General features: G+C 28.4%; 1 protein-coding gene across 1 annotated transcript; it reads right to left on the bottom strand.

The window, feature by feature from the left end:
• Nucleotides 1-443: 443 nt before the first annotated feature.
• On the bottom strand, nt 444-19,661 carry LOC107445675 (uncharacterized). The gene is made up of 5 exons (XM_016060130.5): nt 19,446-19,661; nt 11,726-11,781; nt 1,911-2,017; nt 740-905; nt 444-570 (listed from the first exon to the last, which is right to left on the bottom strand). Exons 1-4 carry the CDS (start codon nt 19,528-19,530, stop codon nt 749-751), a joined length of 405 nt encoding a protein of 134 aa, XP_015915616.3. The 5' UTR covers nt 19,531-19,661; the 3' UTR covers nt 444-570; nt 740-748.
• Between the last annotated feature and the right edge of the window lie 4,615 nt (nt 19,662-24,276).

The following is a 24,276-nucleotide window of genomic DNA, read 5'->3' as shown; positions in this document are numbered from 1 at the left end:
GTTATGAGCATGATTTCGAAGTGTTTCACTACTCTGAGTTATTGATTCTTTACTTATTTTTCATTCATTCCGTCCGAAGAACGGGTATTCAGCTACTATATAAATAATTTAAAAAGAAGCTGCACTTCGAGATGGAAAAAAATTCAGATAATTTCTTCTCTCAGAAATAACATGACTGATCATTGTTTCTAACTACTTACTTTCTAATTACCTACCAAAATAAGTGAACAGTAAACAACCTGAATAACTTTTGATTTAATGATCGGTCTTTTCCGTACTAAGAGTCAATTTTATTTTTTCAAGTGGGAAACCTTAAATATTCTAATTAGCAAGAGCAGATTATAATTTAAGTTGCAAAATTAAATACAATTTTATTTATTACGGCAATTGCAACTTATTTATAGCATTTTCTATCACCATTGAATGATTTTTGAATGAATGAATTTGTGAAATTTAACTTATCTTTATTACATTAATACTCATTACAAAAATATAAAAAAGTGAAAACGTTGAAACATTAACATTGAAAATTATAATGAGGTGGTTTTGTGGCATTCTTCAAAGCATTATCTAAAATGAAAGAACAAAAAATTATAATTAAAACAAGAATTACTTATTATATTCAAACACTCTTCATTACAATTACAGTTAAATATTTAAAAATGAAATTCTCTCTATAAAATTTGGTATAATTGAAAATGTTTCTGTTAAAAGAAAAAATCATTTAATAAAAACTTACTTCAGTTATTTAGCCGAATGCTTCACAGCTGGCATAAGTAATATGAAGAAAATTATCTTCCGACTTGTATCTTTCATATACTTCAGCTAAAGTTAAGCCTAAAGCAACCAATTCGTTATCAATTATAAAATAGAGGCCTTCATAGTGTGGTAGTTTTATTCTACACCTGTGAAAAAAGTTTCATGAATCAATAATTTCATGCCATAATAATGAAGTATGTTACAAACTTGTCGCTGATATTATGATCATTTCATTAAGTTCAGTAATATAAACAAGCCCCTCCCCCACAACCAACATATATTTTATTTTAAAACCGTCGTTGAACAGCCGACCCAAATTTTGAGTTTACGACTACTAATGTTCAACTAGGTTGCCTTGTTATTTTGAACCCAATCCAGATGACAAGGAAACTCCTGGATCAAATATTGAGAGAAATTTGCTTTCGTGGAGGATTTTTTGATGGAACTAACCCGCATTTGCGTTACATGGACAGAAAAACCTCCCACGGTTAACCTGTGAGGATATTTTACGTTAGCACTGTGGTCGGTGAGATCCGGGTACGGAATTCGTATCGATCGGCCATCACTGGGATCCGAACTCGGTTCACCTCATTAGGAGGCGGGTGCTCTATCTCCTGAGCCACCACGACTCGACCAAGATATATTATTTAAAATATATATATTTTTTTAATAAAATAAAAATAATAGATTATTGCATCGTTTTTCGAGAAAAAAAAAACGGTATTTTGCTATAGACCTGTATATTCCTCTAATACTTATCAAACAATGAAGTTAAAAATGTTTTCCGGATAACCGGGATAAAAACAGGATTTATGGATTAAAAAAGAAAAAAAACACTATCGAAATCAAACTTATCACTACAGGTAATGCTACAGAAAGAGGGAAAGAAACAGTAGAGTTATTTGAATTCTAGAAGAAAGCATTGGGGATTTCAGGCTTTTGCAAAATTTTGTTGATAGAAGGCTTTTTTTTACCACACATTCCTTGTTAGGGATTCGAGGGACTTTAATTGCGTTTATTCATACTCCTCGCCAATGATTCTGTTGTAAATAACAGTTGTGCATTTTTTTTAGCTTCATATTCCCATGATATGTATAACAAAATAAATATGTGTATATTTTACTAAACAGGCGGGTTTACACTTCACTCACCTAACCAGTGATTGAAGTTGACTTATAGTCGTGACTTCAGATACTATCCATTTAGGTCTATCTAGCACAGGGAGGTTCCAAGCAGTTCCGGATTTCTCAAATATTACCTGTAAAAATTTAAAACTATAAATGAAATATTAAAAAAAAGTAAAAACAACTTAGTTAAATTACTTTTTACGCATTTCTAAAGACAGGTTTGAAAACAATTTTTGTAAAATTAGGCTCTAGGAACTAATCGGTTCCCCACCCAATTAAGAAGTATTGCTTATATTTCTGTATAATATTGAGTAATAATCAATATTTTTGTATGTTTCTATTGTTTTATCATCTAATTAAATAATGCAAAAAGAATAAATAAAAAAAAAGAATAGTTTAACTGAAAAAAATGGAAATTTTAAAAAACATGTTTTTCAGCTCTTCTCAAAATGTGTCGGGTAGCCCCGCCCAGTTACAAAAATTATGTTTTTTGACTGTTTTTTCAGGTGTAAATGAAAATGACCAATGTATTGACAATAGATAAACCTCGTTTATCATTTTTATCACAAAATTATTTTATTCATTGCATATTTATATACTTCTAGTGAATTCTATTATTTAATAACAATCATTTAATAACAACAATATTTGTTGTTAAAAATGCATATAACATTCAAATTTGAAGCAATAAAATAATGGTTACATGTAGTTTTCATCCTCGCATCGTGTTTGACACCCCCCTTCCAATCGCTGAAAGGGAGTGGCTGGGTAGGGCAAAGGGGTTAGTGTATGTTTGCAGTCATTGTCATGCCAAGGACTAGATACAAATTTCGCCAATGTGGGGAATCGCAACTTGGCAGCTCATAACGTAAAAATATACCCCTATTCTCCTGAAAAAGTTGACTGCGCGTGCTCGAGAAATCGTGCGCTAAAAACATTAATTGCAGAAAATGCTTGGTAATAATCTTTCCTTAATACCATGCAAAAAATTTATTACTAGCAGTTGATAATGACTCCCGAAATGGGAGCGTCGGTTGGAAGTGAAGCAATTTGTTTAATACAAAATCTTTTTTTCTGCTTTATATGTTCATTATTAAATGCAATAATTCTAAGAAATTGAAAAGAAATATTCTCAATCGACATAGCAGCACCCAATAGGTCTTTAAATTAAATTATATCATTTTTTTTCATGAATAGTACTTATTGCATTAAATTTAATATATATCTGAGCAACTCGATATTAATAATTTGTAAAATTTATTCTCTTTTAATTCTGATTTATTCTCTTTAGAGGAACATCGTACTTAAAAAATTCTAAAACTAAGGAATCTTATTTTTAAATTTTTTTTCTAGAAATCATAAGAAAACTTCATAAGAAATTTTTTAGGACATCAAAACTTGGTCAGTTTTTCCCAAAGAATGTTATTTTCTGTAACTAAAACATAGCATATAAACTTAATGAAGGTTTGGTTTCATATTCATTTTAAAGTTGGAGAAATTTATTTAATTGTCATTGATTTAAATCATTTGAAGCATTCAGTCAATTAAAATTATTTTTACATCAGATATTTAATAGATAGTTAACTTCACTTTTTTGATATATTTTACAGAGATATGGGACTTATTTTAAGTATTTAAACAAATATTAAAATTATTTAAAAGAATTTAAATAATTATTTAAATTTTTTTGAATAGTTAAGATCACTTTAATATTATAATTTTTAGCAAGTGGTTCAGTGGTATATTGATCGAATTCTATATATTAGCAATCAACCTTGTATTACGGACTAAATTCTTCTTTTTTTACAGTCATATGAGAATTATTTTAAATATTTAAGCAAATATTAAAACAATTTAAAACAAATGTGAGCAGTTATTAAATTATTATTATTTTCTTTCTCTTCTTTTTTTGAATAGTTAAGATTTCTTCAATATTATAATTTTTAACAAGGGTTTCAGCGGTAAAATTTTTAAATTATTTTATTAGAAAATCTGAAATTAAATGAAATATAATTGCTTGATTTAAATCAAATTGATTGAATTCTATATATACAGGGTGTTTATAAATTCCCGGACCCATTTTGCTGCTTAATAACTCATAAAATAATGAAGATATAAACAAACTTATGGCATTTATTGATGGAATAACTCATATATTTTCCTTTTCAGGTTTGAATATCTTTACTTTTGTAAATATCGTCTGCGCGTGTGGTTAATTTCAGATAATTTCATTTTCCTGTCTAAATATCTGTACTTTCCTAAATATCGTCTGCTTATTAATTTCATTTTTTGGCAACTATTGCAATGTTATGTTTACTTTCTATGTGATGTTTTATTCGAGCGGATATTAAGGAGAATGCTTGCCGCTAACTGGCGACATGCTTGCCGCTATCGACATGCTTGCCGCTAACTGGCGTGAAATTGACTATCGACTTGATATTCTCCGTGCGACGAAGGGGGCACACGTGGAAGTTCATTGACAGGGGTCATGAAACTTTTTGAGTCTATCTAACCATTTATGTTATTAATTTTAATCTATCTTTATTATTTTATGAGTTATTAGACATCAAAATGGGTCCGGGACTTTATAAACACCCTGTATATTAACAATCAAGCTTGTATTACAGAGTAAGACTAAAACATACTAAAAAAAAATGTTTTTTTTTTTAAAGAGACCTGTCTAATATGGCTTTACCTAAGCTAATTCTTACTCATACCTTAATCTTAACTTCATTTTTATCAGCTCTAATTCATTATCCAAATACTTATTATACATCCTTATTTATACTATATATTAATATTACATATTAATAAAGGCTTCTTCACTTGTCATGATTTTTTGATCTAAGAATATTTTATTTCGAATTTCAATTAGGAAAAAACTTTGTGAGTTGGAATTTTTAATATTTCAAAACTTTGTAAAACACTCGTATATTTAAAAGTGCGTGATAAAAGCGCATGATGTTCATGGGTCAAGTATTAATTTTACTTCATGCTGTATTATTTTAGATTAATTCTTATTCACTGACTTATATTTTGATTGTGAGAATCAAGATATGTCGTAATATTTTAATAAATTCTTAATAAACTTCGTAATTTCTTAATAAAATTAGTAGGTGCAACTTTCATAATTTCACTTCATGAGTAGTACAATTTTCTTAGTTTAGAAATAGGAAGATTGGTGAAATAAATGTGTAAATAGATTTTTATTTTTTTAAACAGCTTTTTAAATAGTTTTTTTAGAGTATATTAATAAATAGTATTTTTTAGATGTCAAAATTGACTGATTAGGGGATTAATTATAAAAAAAAACTTGTCAAAATGACGAAATAATAGTTATTTTTATTTATTGCTAAAAATCCATTCGTTTATAGTTAAGAAAAAAGGATTAACTGATTATAAAACAAGATTAAAAATTTAGAATATGATATAGAATTGTTCGATATTTTTTTAAACTATTATTTATTTTAACCGAACTTTAATTTTAACTGAAATAACTTCAATATTTTCATTCTTCAAAGTATCTGTAAAATACACTTTACAAAATTTATAAAATAGTATTATTACTTAATTGAGATTTCAATGTTTTAATTCTTTCTTATTTTCCTTGAGCAATTTTCATAAATATGCTTCATATTATTAAGTGAAAGTTTTGTTTAAATATTTCAACAAAAAAAAGTAAATAGAAGTAAAATTTTCATTATTTCTCTCAAATTTATGAAAAATTGCTAACTGTCAACCATCAACTTCGAGATAAACTTTGTAAAAATAATTAAATATTAATTATAACTATTTTCTTTCTATCAATGCATTTCATTTATACATTTTTCAGTGCTAATAGCTTTGGATAATTTCAACCAAATAAGAATAAATTTTATAATGCAATCCATTTAAGAGGCCATTGCATTTAAAAATCTTTCATTCTTAGGTATTTCAATTTTATAAACTTTTCATACGTTTAGTCCCACTTCAACTCCGTATCCTTGTTATTTTGAACCCAATCCAGAAGACAAGGGAACTCCTGAACCAAGAGTTGGGAGAAATGTGTCTTCGTCGAGGACTTTTTGATGGAACTAATCCGTATTTGTGTTACATGGAGAGGAAAACCACGAAAACATATCATGGTTAGGCTGACGGCAAGGGGACACTAACCCTTGATCCGCCTACCGCTTTTGAAACCAGTTCATCTAATTTGAAAGCGAACGCTCTTTTCCTGAGCCATCATGGCTCTTATCATAAGATTGAAATATTCAGTTTAGTGAAGTTCAATTTAATTTTCATTAGTTTGCAGTTCAGTTAAGTTTGCAACCATGTTAGTGAGAAAGTTTTTATTGTGGTTTCTAAAATGTTATGCAGACGACTTCGTTCTCCTATTTCTTTGTGAGAAAGTAATAAAAGATTTTTTTAATTCTTTTTTGGGGTAAATTTTACCATTTTTTTTAAAAGCTTTTTTTACATACTATTGTATAAAAGTACTTAATGAGCATTTTTCTGATTTTAGGTTTAAGCATTAAAACAAGGTTTAAAAGTGTTACTTTTCTAAAAACTTACTAAAACAAGTCACGCAATCATAACTATTATATGATGCTAACTTAATTTGAAAAATATTTGCAATTTTAACTATGTTACTATAACCCTTAGATCAAGAGGTATTCACTGCACAGTTTTTGATATCCCATGTATAGAAAACTCAAAGTCTAATTTGATTAAAAGTTTAAATATTTAACCACAATTTTTTTAAAAATTTATTAACTTAATTTAGCTGTGTTTCGATATAAATGAAGATAATAGTTTTTAAAAATATTAAGATATATATATTCATATTTTAAAAATATTGATATAAAATATTAATTAATATTAGAAGAGGTAATCATGTAATCAAATAAATGTTTGAATAAAATTTACTAGAAAAATCGCTAACAGGAAGAGTAAAATAAGATTTAAAAAAAAATTTTTTTACTTATAAATGTACCATGTAATTAAAATCCCCAAACAAGTAATAATTTTAAAAAATAAATTATATTTTAAAATAAAGAATTTCTTTTAAGAAAAATTTAAATATAGAAAATAATGTTTTTAAATAGAAATAAGGTTTTTAAAAAACAATTAAATATTTTTAAAACAAAGAATGTTTTTTGAAAATAAATAATATTCAACAAAATAAGAATTTTCTTATAAATAATAATAAAAATTTGATTTTCTTTAAATAATAAAGCAATATTTAAAAAATAATAATAATAATTCCCTTCAACCAGTAATAAAAATAAATAATGATTTTAAAAAATCAATTTAGATTTTTGAAATTAAGAGTTTCCTTAAACTTATAAATAATGTTATTGAAAATAAAAATTCCTTCAATAAGAATGCTTATATTTTTAAAAACAAGAAATTCCTATTAAATTTCTTTTAAAAAACAAACTTTTATTTTAAAAAATATAATTTTTAAAAACAAAATTTAAAGAAGCATGTCTCTAACTTCTTGATTGTTGAAAACATAATACTGTTAGTTCCCCTTTCAGTTTCAAACAAAGTAAGTACATGATCTTGTAATCTTTTTCCCCCCCCAAGAAATTGCTGAAAAGGTTACAAGCGCACCAACTAAATGTGAGGAAAAGCGTCGTGCTCTTCCTCGTTATATATTTTATTCTATAAGTTTCATCGGCAATAAACATTTGGTGTAAAAGCGGCGATAATCGCGCCAAGCTAGTTTACGGGCTAAGCAGTAGAATCATATGAGGCTTTGAGTCGAAGGGGAGGGAAAATGAAAACCTGGACCCGAGGATGAAACAACTACGACACCAAAATAATAATCTTTGCAACCGTACATTTATCGACGAAATAATATTGAGCGGTGATACCCGACATTCATGTGAGCGGGGCTACCCGAAACCCAATTTTTTTGAAAATTTGTAATTGCTCGAACAATTTTTCACATATAGACTTCTTTTTTGTGCAAATAAAACTTAAGACTACATACTTTAATACTGTATGTATAGAAAAAAATATTTTTTTAGTATTAAAATGAAGTTTAATCGAAACATTCAGCCAATTTTTCTTAATTTCATGACTACTGTATTCAACATATTTTCAAAACTATTGCTTACCATGTTACCAGCTGCATAAATACTTGAAACTTTGAAAATAATCTTTTTTTAATCTAACAATTAATGTCCGGTGGCCCATTGACTTAAAAAAATATTCTATACATATGAAATTGACAGTGGGCGGGGGTACCCGACTCACCCCTATACCTTTTGGGAAGGGGTGCGTAAGAGAAAAACTATTTGAATAATTTAGCTCTTTGCAAACAACTGCCATAATTTTGAAATGCACCATGTCAATAGCTTGCTTTTAAAATGGAGGCATTTTCAATTGACGAATGAATTCCTGAATTTTCTAATGAGCCTGATACTTTTCAGGATAATTACAGTAAGCCATATATCTTTATTGAAGTGATACTTCTTATGCGACTTCCAACAAGGTTGCGTTAAACGTTTAACGTTACATTTTTATTGGCCGGGAAATCACGTGGTAGGATCCAGTTTTCCCTCATTCATTTCCATATTGTTTTGGTTCTCACTAGCATAAAAATAATAAAAGTATTGTTTTCCATAAATATTTTTTTAGTTTGTTTTGATACACATATAATTTAATAGGGTAGTATTTTTTATTTTCAAATTTAGTGGATAACAATTGTAAAAAATGAGTGAAAACAATCCCACGGACAATGCGATGGATTTAAGGTTATATCAAGGTACGTCTCTTGTGAATATCAATTGATTGTTAGGTTTTCTCTTCTGAAATTACATTATGACGCATTCACATACATTATTAATACATTTTCCAGGGCGGGACGATGTGGCAACCACAAGCACCTCCACAGGTTCAAGAGGTCCACGAGGGAAAAATGCACAATATTACAGTGATTACAGAGCACGGAAGCGAGCGGAGCAGGAAAAAGAGTCGTTGAATAGAGCTAGTGATCCTTCTACGACTGCTGATTCCTCTACAATTAACGTCGGAGGCCTCTACAATAACCTCTACAATTAACGTTTAACCTCTTCAGCGCGGAGGGACTCCACGCACTATTTTTTTTGAAAAGTCCAGTATTAAACTGAACATTCTTCAGCTTTTTCTAATGAGAAGTATTTGTTCCGTTTAGTTTGTAATGACATTCTTCAGAACTATTGTAGTGAGCCTATACCTATCTTAAGGGTGATTTATTATTCAATATCCAATTAGCATTACTTATTCAAAATGATTCGCAGGTATTCCGGTTTAGGGAATACCTATTATATATAATCTTATTTAAGCCAAGTGAATAAATTACTTAAAACAAATTTTACTTTATTGAGTAATTCTTCGGATAATTCTGAATCTGACTACAGGTACATGTGCTGATTGTAGGGAGCAAGGAAATATTCTGTTGATTAGAAAATATTGGTGACTTTTCTAAAACGTCTGATGTATTATAAAATCCGTAAATCAATTAAATCATAGATTCCCATCATTACGGGTCACGACCCAATCTTGACTTGCATTCTTTCTTTCTTTCATGGTGAATCTTCAAAGCTTATTCGGAAGTAAACATTACATGCAAATCATTGAAGATTATTTTATCATTTTACATCTTGAATGTTTTTTGTTCTCCTCTTCAGAGGTTTTTTCAAATCATATGCGATTGACTGTAAATTACTCCAAAACAATGTATAAGTCAGTGAATAAAACACCTTGTGATGCAATCTGTCGTCTAAAAATTGGATCCCTGACTTATTTTTAATTACAGTAGATCTTTGTTTATTATAAAAATTGACATACCCTTGATATCTAAAATCATATCTCATCAGCCAACAAACATTTTTTTTAGATCTAATTTTTCTAATTAATAAATAAAAGCATTTTTTTGGGATGTCTTATCCCTTCATTGAAATCTTCTCAATGCGTGAGTCAGAACCTAACTAAAATTGATGAGCGCAAAGGAGCAATATCTGTAAGAAAGGTCCTCAAACGGTGTAAAAAAATTTAATGAGAGCCCAACATCATTAAAAGTACTAGAATTAATCTGAGCTGTTCATATTAAGAAAATAGATGAAAAGAATCCAGCAAAGAAGATTTAACTTTTGTGTCAAAAACCTTCGGAGAAAAGGAAGTCCATGGTGGTTCAATTCTGTGGAATCAAATTTAAAGTGATTTTAGTAAAATCTAACAATCTTTGCCAAAAAATTGCTTTTTGTTTATAGTAGAATTTTTTAGCAAAAGGATTTCTCCAAGTGTGAAACAGAACACTGCGAAATACACACTGTGAAACAGAAGCATGTATACTCATCATTAATCAGTTAATAAATATAATTTTTACATATTGCTCTTACTATTGTTCACGAATTTTCTTTTTAAAGTTAAACCTCTATTTTAATCATTAACTTATTTCTTTTTTATTTATAAAATACCAATTTTATTTTATTTTACGTATTAACAAATATTAAATAAATAATTTTAATTATAAATAGATTATTAGTTCACAAATCAAATCTGAACTTTTTTTGGAGTCATGATTTCAAGTAATTTATTTTCCGTTGCACAGAGTTTTTCAAAACAATCATTTACCGAATGACGCCCTATTGCATAAAAAAGGCTTTGGAATTCGTTGTATAGTCTTTAATTATTTTATTATAAATTTACATGCAATAGAAATTATCCCTGAAATACGAACAAAAAATTTTCTATGAAATCTAATGGAGGTTAAAAAGGTATGGAATTTCGAACTCATGTACTAAATAAAAAACGGAACATCTCAATATCTTTTCCTATTATTATCTTAAGATTCAAACCTTAATCATTCAAGGATTTAATCTTAAAAAATATGATCATGAATTTGTGAAGATGATATTTTAAGCCATAAAATTTAACTCAAAAAACGTGCTTTCTCTGAACAAGAATGCCTTATTAGACAGATTTGAATTTTAAAGCATAAAATACGAATCTGAAAATTATGGTACTGATAGTGATATGGTGAAAATTTGAGCCCATTCAGATTAATTTATCTTAAGGCTTATATAGTCTTATCTCCTACTTCAGAAAAATGAAAAACTTTTCACGTAAAATCATTAAACTTCTTTTCTAAATATAATTTCTCACAAAAAAGACAACTTTTAAATATTTGTTATTTTCTTTCGTTAAATAGTAGTCGAAAATTTTATAGAGCGCAAAGTTTGAAAATTTTTAGTTGATTCTAAATACTGATATACAAAATTATAACGAAATTGGACGAATAGTTCATGAATAATCATGACTCAAAATAAACGCATTTTTATTTACTTATATATTTTATTTTTTCTTTTCAGGAAGAGCTATTGAACAAATTTCGCATAATATTTTGAATTTTTTATTTATTCTTAAATTGTTTTAAATGAAATGAAAATGTAAGTGCCGTTTAAATCGAACATTTTTCCGACCATCATTAATTTAAATAATACGAAATAATGATCAATTAAAAAAAAATGCATGGAAATGCCTATGGAAGTCAATTTTTCTAATTATGTGCAAAAAATATTTTAATTCACCTTTAAATAATTTAAGAACTATGGCGATACAAGAAAAAAATTATAACATTATTAAAAAGCTCAAATTTACGACTGCTGTCTAGGGTAAACTTGTGGTCATATTTTCCAACCTGTGACTATCTTTTACATTTTGACGATCACGAATCTGAATTAGTCGTTACGTCACAGATTCAGTTCAGTTGGACGTCCAATGACGTCCACAGATGCATTTTTATGTTGTTTTATACTTCTGGACAATTGAGGGTTAAAACAATTTGAAAATATTGTAGCAACACTTACCGGTATGGAGTTTGGAAATTTTTTCAAAACTCTATCTGCCTCTTCTTTTCTTTTCACTGAAAAATAAAAGCAGAAATTTGAGTGATTTATTAATCAAATGCATGTTTGTGTTGAGATTTAATTTCATAACAAAATAGAATTTGTGGATTAAAAAAGTATGTAACTAAGTAATAGTTAAGGCTGTTTTTCGAAGGCTGCGTTGTTGCGAATAATTTGCTGTTTTTATAACTGCTGTGAGTTTGCAACTATTACTGATGACTGTTAGGTCAAGTTTAGCCTATCTAAAGCCAGCGCTGTCTACGCTTTATTTTGAAATGGCGCAAAACGTCAAACGCTGGAAAAAAAAGCAGCAGTTTTGTGAAAATGAAAAACATTTGTGGTCTGATTCTTTAAAATTTAAAATCTTACTCCAAATGCTGTCATTCTTGGGCTTATAAAAAATTTGCAAAAACTGGGAATAAGGCAGTGATTTTGATAATTTTCATCTAGGTGGGAAAATGTCACCGAATTGGTGATTTTTTTTTAAAAAAAATTGACAATTTTTAAAACTTTTAAGAATTTTTTCTGTTCTAAGGCCCAGATAATTCTCCACGGCAAGATTATATAGATAGTAGTTAGTTTAAAATCATCGTATATTATGAGCAACAGTTGAAATTGCTTCAAGTGCAAGGCATTTCAACTGTTGCTTTTTTATTTTCTTTACCAACAGAACGTCGCAAAACTGCGCTAAATCTCAATAACATTCAGTAATTAAAAAAAAAAAACCTAAAGTTCTAGACTGCAGCAACATTATCCTAAATCGATACATGAATTTTATTTTATAACCAGCATTGAACGGCAGCATAGTTTTGAACCCAACTAAAAAGATAATTGAAGCTCCTGGATCAAGCAATTAACTGGCCTTTGTGGAGGACTTTTTTATAGAACTAACACGCAATTGTCTTACGTGGAGAGGAAAACTACGAAAATCATCCACGGTTCGCCCGGCGGATTGGAGATTATAACACGTGATCAGTCTACCACAGAGAATATTTTGCGTCAACAATGTGGTGTGGTCGGTGTGAGCGGAGGCAGAAATTATAACAAGATATTATTTGAGCTTGGATCACCTTATTAGGAGGTGAATACTGAATGGAGGTGCGCTATCTCCTGAGCCCCGGCTACTCAGATATTTAAATTGCACTAAGTGCGAAAATCTTGATATTTTAAACATATTTTTTATAGATTTTAAAGCACTAAATTCAAATATGATATTTATCGTGTCCGCCTACTTTACATAATTGTTTTTTTTTCTCACATTTTTTCAATTAATTCGATAAACAGTAAATGCTCAGTCAGAGTGTTGTGTCATAAATTTTCGATATAATTTTGCTTTTAAAGAGTTGAAATTATTATTTAATGAGATGAAATTATTAATGAAATTGTTATATTAATTATTATTTTTTAAAATTTTATTTTGATTTTAAAGAAATATGATTATTATGACTAATATTCTGGTAATGAATTTATAAATATATGCATCATTTAGCAATATATAACCGTGAACTAATCAGTATCTATCAGGCAAAAGAAAAATTTTTATCACTATTAAAATTTTATTTTAGGACATTTAAAAGATAATTTAATCGATCTAATTGTTTTCTGTTTAATATAGCGTATTATAAAATATGAAATTAATTTATGGTTAAAAGCAAAAATAGACTGATAAACAATAGTACAATAAAATTATAAACAAGTTTTTTTTGTATAAAACAAACTAATTAAAAATATTTTAGTGTAACTGTGTATTTATATAGAGTAAGCACAGTGTTACTTGCTTACGCGCATTAGTAATTAAAATAAAATGAATCTTGAAATTCTCTCAATTTCCTTCAGTTTGAAACAGTAGAAAAAATAAAATATTTACTTAAATACGATTGCTTTGGTTTGCTTTTATAGGGGAAAATATTGATCAGAATTTTCATTATTTGTTTTTAATTATATTTACTAATTACAAAGTAAAATAAGTGCAATGTACAATTTTAAGTTTCTTAATTTTCAATGACAAAAAAAAAGCGTTAAAAATTAGAAAAACAAGCATGCATAGTATCCACTTGATCACTTATTAAATAAGATTTTTTTTTTATTGTTCTATAAAGTATTTCAAATTACAATATAAACTAACTAGATTTTTTAAACTTTATGATTTAAATTTTAATAATAAATCTAAAACAAATAAATTCGCAAGGAAAACAATTGATTGAAATATAACGGCGAGTTATGTTTCCTAAATTAGGGTCGATTTCGCTTATCTGAGACAAAACTACATAATTAAATTTTTATCTGTTTATTAAGGAAGAAAAAAATTACGCAAATCCTTACATTATTTATTTATCCTTATACAGCTGAGCACCATTTTTACATTTCTCACTAATCATATTTCTTATCGTGATATTTCTTTGTACTTGACAAACTTTTGATGATGTATTATTTATTACACAGCACAATACATTTCAAAAACGGGAGAAACTAAAGGGGTTACTTAATTATATTAGGAGAAGTAGCGCTTGATAATTTGTGGAGCTTCTACGAATTCTTCTTGACAACTTTAAACCAATAAAATGATGCGATTTGTGGTGTCAAGTAAATGATTTAAAACTAAACGTTTCTCGGTTTTTAGATTTTTTAAAATCTAATCTTATCGCAGTTAAAATTAAAAGTGATTTTCTCCATAACGCTAAAAATTTCCTTTAGCGTTAATTACGTAAAAATCAAGATACTTTTTAAAAATTTAAAAACTATTCAATGTTTTTTTTTTTTCATTGTTGATTGCAGAATTGTATAGGAATTATTTTGTGAGAAAAAAATTGATAGAAAATCTGAAATACCGCAATCTCATTTTGTGACTGGATGGCGACCTTATTTTTTAGACGTATCGAAAGTTACTACAAAATAGAGTAAATATCCATCATTAGTTTATTTGTGAAAATTAAATAAAAAAGGATTAGAAGCATGCTTCTCTCCGTCTTCACCCCTCTGACAGCTGAGCTCTGTCGGGAGAGACAGGTTTATAAACATTTGGTCTGGATTCTTCTATAAGACTCCATAACGGAATTCCCCCCATCATCTCGCTCCGTGTAAAAGGTTAAACAGCCCCATTCTTAGTTTTCACGTCTCTGATGCCTACTTTTGGATATGTATTTAAAAATCGAACAATGTTTTAAAAACGATGTTTCTTTTAAAAACGATGTTTTAAATTTTTGCTTTCACCATTCCGTTTTGCTTACCTTACGATAGGTTTACGTTTTTTCAAATCATGTAACAATTATTTTCTATACTTGCTCTTATTTTTCAACAATTATTTTACGGTTTTGAATATCGTATAAATAAAACTGCAAATCAGTTTTATTGTTCAAATGATACTCAGCCGGATAATTATGCTTCTTTAGATAAAAATATTTTGGTAAGTTAAGTTGCTAGACAATTTTAGCTAGGAGGAGGTCACTATAGTTTTAACTATACGACACTAAAATATGATTTTAATAAGACTTTTAAGAACGCGTAAAACAATGTTCGAAACACATGAATTAGTTCGTATAAAGAGTTACTGCACATACACGATTTTTCGAAATTCTTATCAGTGACCAAACTAAAAATAGAAAACTGACAACAATTCTGAAATCCTGCATATCGCTTAAGGCCCTGCCTTATTTTTTTTTCTTTTACAAATGCTACGTGGGGACCACCCTCATGTGCTAGTTACCAATTTTATAGCTGATAAGAGTTTCAAGAACGTGTTACATGTTAACTAAATAAATGACAGATGATATTTCATTCCATTCATCATATGAAGGCAAGACAGGAGAAACAGAATTTCGTTACTTGCTATCAATATCATTGCTATCAATAATTTTGAACTTCATTCTGCATTTGTAGTTCGACAGCTGTAAATCATAACTCAAGTTATCTTGCTCTTTATGAATGTCTTGTAATTTCCACCCTTTCAATGCTGGATTTTACTTAGGTATTGCACTTAAAGCTGCAATGTTTATATGCAGACTTATTATCTAATCAATTGAGAACACCTGGGCTGCGAACATAAATGCTTGCTTTTCTGTAGGTCTCAAAACTCTTAAAATAGTTCCATCACTATGAATTTATTTGTTTGATACCTGCATTCCTCTGAGCTAAATCCACAATTTATTTTAATTATTAATTAACTAAATCAAGTGTTCTTTTTTCGTGTATATGGTAAACACTTTTCTTTAATTTCGCATAAGAAACTAAATTATTTACATTTTGCTTAAAACGAGCGTTGTGCTGAGCATTAGTGCAAGATGGTAAACTACTTATACCATAAATGTTTTTAAAAGCAGGAATGTAATTTACATCTATTTCAATGACTGTCGCAACAATAAATAGATAAAAATGCGTATAAATGTAGGCTTTATATGCTCTCTTATTGCTATTGCTTTATATGCTTTCAAAGTATGTTATCATACTTGTTTAACACTTGATAATTTAACATTTGCTAGTTTTCCTAAGTTGATGATGTTAAAGTAACCATAGCACTTTAACGTCTTCAAAGATATGAAGCATTTAAACTTACTAAGATTTATATTTTATATAAATCGTAAAAATGAATGATAAAAATAATTCAACTTTCAATCCCTTTTTGTTTTCTACGAAGGAATAAAAAAAGTTACCAGAGCTCTGATACATTTATTGAACAAAAAGCGTCAGATACTAACTGAATTGAAGATGATGGTTATCAATTAAATGTATAAGTTTAAAGTCAATGCGGGGCATACCGAGGAAAATAAACTCACTTACCATCTTATTACTTTTTGTCTGTGTATCACGTTAGCTAAATTATTTTTAAATAATTAGTATCCACCAGTAATTGTAGAAAATATCAGCTTTTTTTAATCATTTTTTCATCTTTATTTTTTTTAAAATATCAATATGAAATTTTAAAAAACTAGTTTATCTGTTTTATTATGTGTAAAAACTTATAAATCTAGCAGGAAAAAAAAAATTTTTTTAATGGTTTATTTTTAGGTAATTACCATTTTTAGGTAAAATAAAAGCAATTTTTTTTATGTACCGTCATTCGGGGCTACTTTGTGCAAATTCGAATTTGGCACTTTTCAAGTGCTGCTATTCAGTATTATGCAAATTTCACGTTAAAAATGTGTGGAATTTGAAGATAGAAGTCTCTTCTATTACTACAAAAAAAATTTCGAATTTTAAAACAATCTTAGAGTCTGTTTCGTTCATCCATTGTCAACAACTTTCCGAGGGCGTCGGATGTCGAAAAGTGTGCGTGGAAACTTTAGCTGTGAAATGCAAAGACGTTGATAAAACAATTGTCGTAAGCGCAAAATTTTTTATTTATATATTAATAAACAATTATATCATGTTAGCGTTAAAAAAATTTGAAAATGAATAACAAATAAACGGAAAATTTAAAAAAATCCACTTTGGGGCTACTATGTGCAAAGTTTCATTCGTTTTTTTTTTCGACAGAAAAATGGTCAGACGATATAAAAAAATACCTGGAACGGGAAACTACCGTGATTACACTTTAGAAAAGCTGCAAAAATGTTTGCAAGCAGTTGCTGGTGGTATGTCGATTGCAGAAGCTTCTCGGAAGTACAAAATCCACAGAAATACTATCTCTAATAAAATTCACAAGAAACACGTGAAACTTCCTGGTAAACTATTATTTTTCTTCTACAAAGATTTTTCTAATGAATTAATCAAACGATTTAACACATAAAAATATATTTTATAGGACATCAGGTGATTTTGACAGAAACTGAAGAGCAAGTTCTGTCATGTTCAAATTTAACAATATTATAAATGTTAATGAATCTGTAATAATTATTAGTATTAAAATTTCATCCATTTCAATGTTTAAAAATGTATATGGTTTCTTTTTGTTTAAACTCAAATGTTTTGAAATAAACATTCTTTTTAAGAAAAAATTCCTCAAAACGTTGAAAATTATTTTCAAACTAATGTTGTTTAACGCTGAAAATTATTTTCAAACTAATATCTTTACATATCTTGATGTTTTTGTCTTTAAAAATGTCAACAATTAACTTTTTTAACAATTTTATATCTATATTTTACTAAAAACATGATTATTAAACTGAATTCCTATCGCTGCACAAAGTAGCCCCATTTGGGGGCTACTTTGTGCAAGGTATGTTTTGACTTATTATTCGTAAATATTACATACAAATAATGCCAATATTGATCAAATTCACTCGTCTGAGTCCAGTTATGAATATAATATCTATAAATTTTACTAAAGTTTGAATTAACATAGTTTTTTTACAGGTCAAAGTTCAAAAACTGCGAAATCCTGCACAAAGTAGCCCCGAATGACGGTACGCTATAACCTATTAAAAAAAATTCTGTCACCCCCGCCCACCCCCCCTCCAAAAAAATCTATTGCAGATCAAATTTAGAAAGCTATCAACTATATTTTGAACTAATATCTTATGAGAAATTGCATATACTACTGACTGAGTTAGGTAAGCAATGAAGTTAAAAAAGTAAATTTTTAGAAACTTCTGCTCTAGTCTTCGTAAAAAAATTTATGTGTGCTATAATTTCAAACACTCATGAAAAATTGTAGACTATTATTTTGAAAACAACAAGATATATCGTGTTTTAAAAAGGGTGTAAAATGTGCATTTAAAGACTTAAACCACTGTTATCACCTTGCACAAAAACTACTATAAACTGTGAATCGAGTACATACAAAAGTAAAATATTATTAGAGAGTACAGGAGGCTTCTAAATAATAAACTTAATTTCGAAAATTTTGTCAGGCAGCGTATCACTTTAGAAAACGTCAGAATGAAAAAAAAAAACAATAAAATCTTAAGAGCATAAAAAACTGAATATAATATTATCAGTTACAATTCAAAATGCATATATTATTTCAACATATTATCCTTGTATTAAACGAAGTTTTGCCTTTCCCTCAGACATTAATTTAAATCAAAATTGAACTCTTCTATTTAAATAATTACCAATATTTAAATAATTTTTAATCTAAAGCCTTTATAAACCAAGTAAAAGACTTGAAAAAGAAAACAAAGATAAAAAGAATTAATCGAAATTCATATAATTGTTTTTTAAAAACCTAATCAAATATTACAATAAACAATTTTCATAAAGCTTCAAAAAAATATTTTTATAATCTAAGAAGATTGAATCACCAGAAAAGAATATTACGCACTTCTCATAAAATTAACAATTTTAGAAAATCGGTAGCAGTAAAAAATTGCATAATATTCTTTTAAAAAAATTAAAGTATTTAACGTAAATTTTATTCCTGTTGAGCTTTTTTTAGGATTAAATTTTGATCCCCTCAGTTTTTCAGGTTGTTCCTGAAATGTATGAACCCTTTTTCGAGGTGATGTATGCGAATAATCCGATTCCAAAAGTTTTGATTAAAATGCATAGCCTGCTTATTATACATGAATATGCATATATGAAAATGGAGATATACTGCTATTTATCTATTTAAAGTGTACGATGAAAAAGATTAGTATGCACATGCACAAACCAATTTAGTGAAAAATGCCATGTAAAAATTTGCAGGTTTTATATTTTTTAACAAGGAAAATTATTTTTTTTAGTTATGTAACTCCCAAAAATGTTTTTCTGGCAAATATAGATAACAAAATATGATATAAAAGAAAATATTTAATCTACATACCGAGATTGTGAGTATCATTATCTGCTGCTTCATAATTAAATCGTTTTTTAGTATTAGTTACAGCATGGCGGTGACTGCTTAGCATTTTTAACAAATATAAATCAAATATTATACCAAGAAACAAATACGTGCCTGTGCTGTGAATAAAGCTAAACTATAAAGGTATATCACTGTAATACTGGCAACCCTTAAGGTTGAAGATTGAGACCCAACCAAGAAAGGACCCCCTGTAGCTCCTGGACTAGCTGCAGCCAATACAAAATGACCTTAAGAATTATCAGGAAAGCCTTTGAACGTATCAATAAGGTGAATTTAGCTATTTTCAGTAAGTTCTATTGAGTTCCAGATATTCTATTCTATTTCGAAAATTTCTATTTGAGTGAATAGTTTCTTACTGCTTCAATAGTTTCTACAGTGTTTCCATAAGAAGACAAAAACTCAATTTTTTTTTCCATAAAAAGTTTACATAATTATAATGACGAAAACTGTTTTTTGAAGGTTCTGTTGGCATACTAAAGAACGATTTTTTTAATGCAAATAAGGGGCCATCCAAATATTACGAATAAATGACTTTTTGTTATAAAGGAACCATTTAGTCAAACATTTGTAAGAATGTTCTTTGTGAAGAAGGGACCATTCATATGATTCAGAACAAAAGTTTTGGCCCTTTTAGACTCCCTTTTTCAGCAAAAATAGGCATGGGGTGGGGTTTGTGATTTGTTTACCCTCCCTTTACTACTTTTACTTTTTGTTTCAACAAAATTTTAATAAATAGTTTGTTTTGTAAAATTTTGAAATTCATTGAAGTAATTTTCTTTTCATTTTTTCTTTCTGAAAATTTAACTTTTATTCCAAATTTTCCAAATTTTTTTTTTTTTTTTGCTAATTTATTTCTTCTTTAACAAAAATGAAAACAAACAAAATTTAATGTTTTACTTAGGCAATGCTCAAACAGCTCTCTCCATACTAATTCCGTAAATGGCACATAACTCCAACATGAGAAGAAAAAAAAAACTGTTTTGTGAAAACAATAGGCAATTGCAATCAAATTTTTTAACACTAAAATATTATTCCGCTACTGCAGTAAAATTTAATAAAATTGAATTATTCACTTTCATAATTTTTATCTAAGGAGAAAAGTTTCTCCAAATTGGCGATTTTTCTTTTTAAAAAAAGTTTGTGTTTTTTTAAAGTGAAACATTTGAAATATTTAACTTATTTGATATATTTAACTTATTAACATATTTAACTTATTTAAATTATACCCTACTTAAGCTCAGATAATAATTAAAGGCAAATAGTACAGATAATCAAGAGTGCTACTCTTCAGTTCTGGGGACTGATGTTAGTCTGGAAAAAAAATCTGTAGTTAGCCTCATTTCCTCAATTAGTACTTTTCCACTTGTTTTTTTAATTTAAAATGTCCTTTTTTCCTTTATAAGTTAGCAAGTATTTTCCGTTATAAATAAAATGAATTTTAATGAAAATATCGTAATTTTTCATAATTACTGCAAAATTATTAATTAATGATGTCACACCGAAATTAAAAAATCGGATTAATGCTTCTAAGTGTTCAAAGACATAAAAGCCGGGATAGCCTGGTCGGTAGGCTGCTGGGCCCACGTCCGAGAGTTCGAACCCCGACGGTCGAAGACTCCTCGTGTAGTAAATGGTGTCGCTGCACGTTAAATCTATCTCGTCCCAAAGTCCTCCATGTTATGTTCCCATAACAAATCGATACCTCTGGGGGTATTGGATTAGAGATCGATCGTTCTCTGATTCAGGTCAAAATTACGATCTGTGGATGAATGGGTCCGCCCTATAAAACGGGCTGTGACGTGTGTGTGCCTGAAAACGAATTCTTGGTCATAGGATGGCGCCACTAAAAAACAAGAAACGCACACTCTGCCTTAAATTTGCTCGGTTTCACCAAGCAGGTTTGCCCGTGTGGCAAGTGACATTAGAAACAACAACAAAAACATAAAAGTTATGCATATATGTGGATCTATAAATAAAGCTTTCTTGCTTACACAAAATTTGTACTGTTGTGTCTAAATTTGCTTTAGTTTTCATTTTACTCTTATGTCTTAGAATTTTGATCGAAGTTAAATTAAGATTTTTTTTTTTAAAAAGAAAATAAAACTTAAGAGTTAAGACAAAAAATAACAGTAAAACAAAAAAATAAGTAGAGATATGAATAGCTTCATGAAAAAAATTAGTGGTTTATAATTCAGTGACTTGAGTAAAAAGATGTACAGAGTTAGTTATTTTTATGTTGATTGCTGTAAAATAATTAAATGAAAAAAATTAGAAATAATTGAAGCATCGATTTTATATATCGCTCATTTCGTGAAACAATGACGTAACTGATAATTACTCTATTTAGATTGATTTTGCAGATACGTCATTGTCCCCATTAGAAGAAATAATAATAGGCATATTAGGGGGTACACAATGTGGTCCTACAGGCTACAATGTAAGTATATATCACTCATTTGGTGAAGCAGTGGCGTAACTTATAATTACTCTATTTAGGTTAATTTTGCAGATACGTCATTGTCCCCATTAGAAGAAATAATAATAGGCTTATTAGGGGGTACACAATGTGGTCCTACAGGCTACAATGTAAGTATATATCACTCATTTGGTGAAGCAGTGGCGTAACTTATAATTACTCTATTTAGGTTAATTTTGCAGATACGTCATTGTCCCCATTAGAAGAAATAATAATAGGCTTATTAGGGGGTACACAATGTGGTCCTACAGGCTACAATGTAAGTATATATCACTCATATGGTGAAGCAGTGGCGTAACTGATAATTACTCTATTTAGGTTAATTTTGCAGATACGTCATTGTCCCCATTAGAAGAAATAATAATAGGCTTATTAGGGGGTACACAATGTGGTCCTACAGGCTACAATGTAAGTATATATCACTCATTTGGTGAAGCAGTGGGGTGAAGTAACTGATAATTACTCTATTTAGGTTAATTTTGCAGATACGTCATTGTCCCCATTAGAAGAAATAATAATAGGCTTATTAGGGGGTACACAATGTGGTCCTACAGGCTACAATGTAAGTATATATCACTCATTTGGTGAAGCAGTGGCGTAACTGATAATTACTCTATTTAGGTTAATTTTGCAGATACGTCATTGTCCCCATTAGAAGAAATAATAATAGGCTTATTAGGGGGTACACAATGTGGTCCTACAGGCTACAATGTAAGTATATATCACTCATTTGGTGAAGCAGTGGCGTAACTGATAATTACTCTATTTAGGTTAATTTTTTAGTTGCGTCATTGTTTCACCAAATGAGCGATATGTGCCATTATCATGGAAAGTTAGATTTTCGAATCAATAAGCAATAAATTTCTAAAAACTCAGATAAACAAGGTTAGATCGTATTAGTTGATTAAAAAATAAATACATTTATGAAATTTTTTAAGAGTGGAACTCATGATATATTTAATTTAAAATTATAGCTTTGTCTCAAATGTAAAAAATCCGAACTGTAACTTTTTTTTCTCCATTTTCTCTTGCGTAACAGCTTTAAAAATCATCAAAAGTAGCTTTTAGGGAAGGAAATTTCACTTGTTAGCGAACTAACTCTTATTTTTACAACTTTTGTGAATTCACAACAACAGCTTATTACTCTCTTTGGAAGAGTGGTTTCCCCTACTCAAAAAAGAGTGAAGTTTTTTTAACTATACACCTATATTTGAGCGAAATTCTTGCTTTCGTTCACTCGAACTTGAGTGGTATTTATTTAAGCAAAACTTGAGTGTTTTTCGCTCGAACTTGAGTGATTTATTTATTATTCTAAATAAAAATTTTATGTTCAGCGATGTAAATTAGTTATATTCTCGCTTCTATTTTAAGCTTAATTTTTTTCTGATGAATATGTCTATTGATATTTTGAATAGAGAAGAATTAGAAAAAACATTTAGTTAACAGCGACATTTCTGAAAAAAAAACGCTGTTTTACTTTTTAGTAAGTATATAGTATACTCAGTTCTTATTTTTGAAATAATATTATTTTTAAAATATTATAATTTAGAACATGTTCTATACACTTTCCATTTAAACTAGCAGTTTTTAGCGATTTTATATAAAATTCTGGTCATTATTTTTTCAATAGAAATTTGTTAAAATTGAAAGTAAAAAATGTGGATAGTTATGGAATAATTAAAAAGTCTGATTCCATGCTAGAGTCTTTGCCAAAGCATGAGGTGATGTATTACATCTGTAAAGAGTTTCAGAATTTTTTCTGATCTCATATTAAAGTTTTTACATTTTACTTTAATATAATAAATTTATATCCCCGTTTCAGTTTTTTTTTATGTATAATTTTGGTACAAAACATTTGTGGATAATTAATTTCATATCATTCCATACTTCTTTTATGAAAGATATTTACGAAATAACTTATTACTCATACAGTATGTAATTGATGTAATTTAAATTGCTTTCTATTAATAAAGTTAACTGTCTTTAATTGATGAAAGCTCAAATTTGCAAGATCCATTCGATCAAATATGTATCTTCATCATCTATACATTTTATTAAAAATATGCCATTAAAAGAAAAAGTGGAAAATATTATACTTGAAAAATTAAATAGTATTTTGACTTTTTCTGTTTTTATCCTGTTTTTAGCTTTTATTTAATTGGAATTCGTAATTAATACTATTTTCGTATTTCATAAAGTATATATCATATAATAAAAACGATTTTTCTATTGTTGCTAGCATAAAATTTCTTGCCATTTTTCTTCAAGTTCAATTTTTCGGGGCAAAATTTAAAATGCAGAACTAATATTTAATTA

The sequence above is a fragment of the Parasteatoda tepidariorum genome, chromosome 6 (genome assembly GCF_982258835.1).
Source record: "Parasteatoda tepidariorum strain Cologne lab strain chromosome 6, Ptep-v5.0, whole genome shotgun sequence".
Lineage (NCBI taxonomy): Eukaryota > Metazoa > Arthropoda > Arachnida > Araneae > Theridiidae > Parasteatoda > Parasteatoda tepidariorum.
This window is presented reverse-complemented; position numbering and strand designations above follow the sequence as displayed.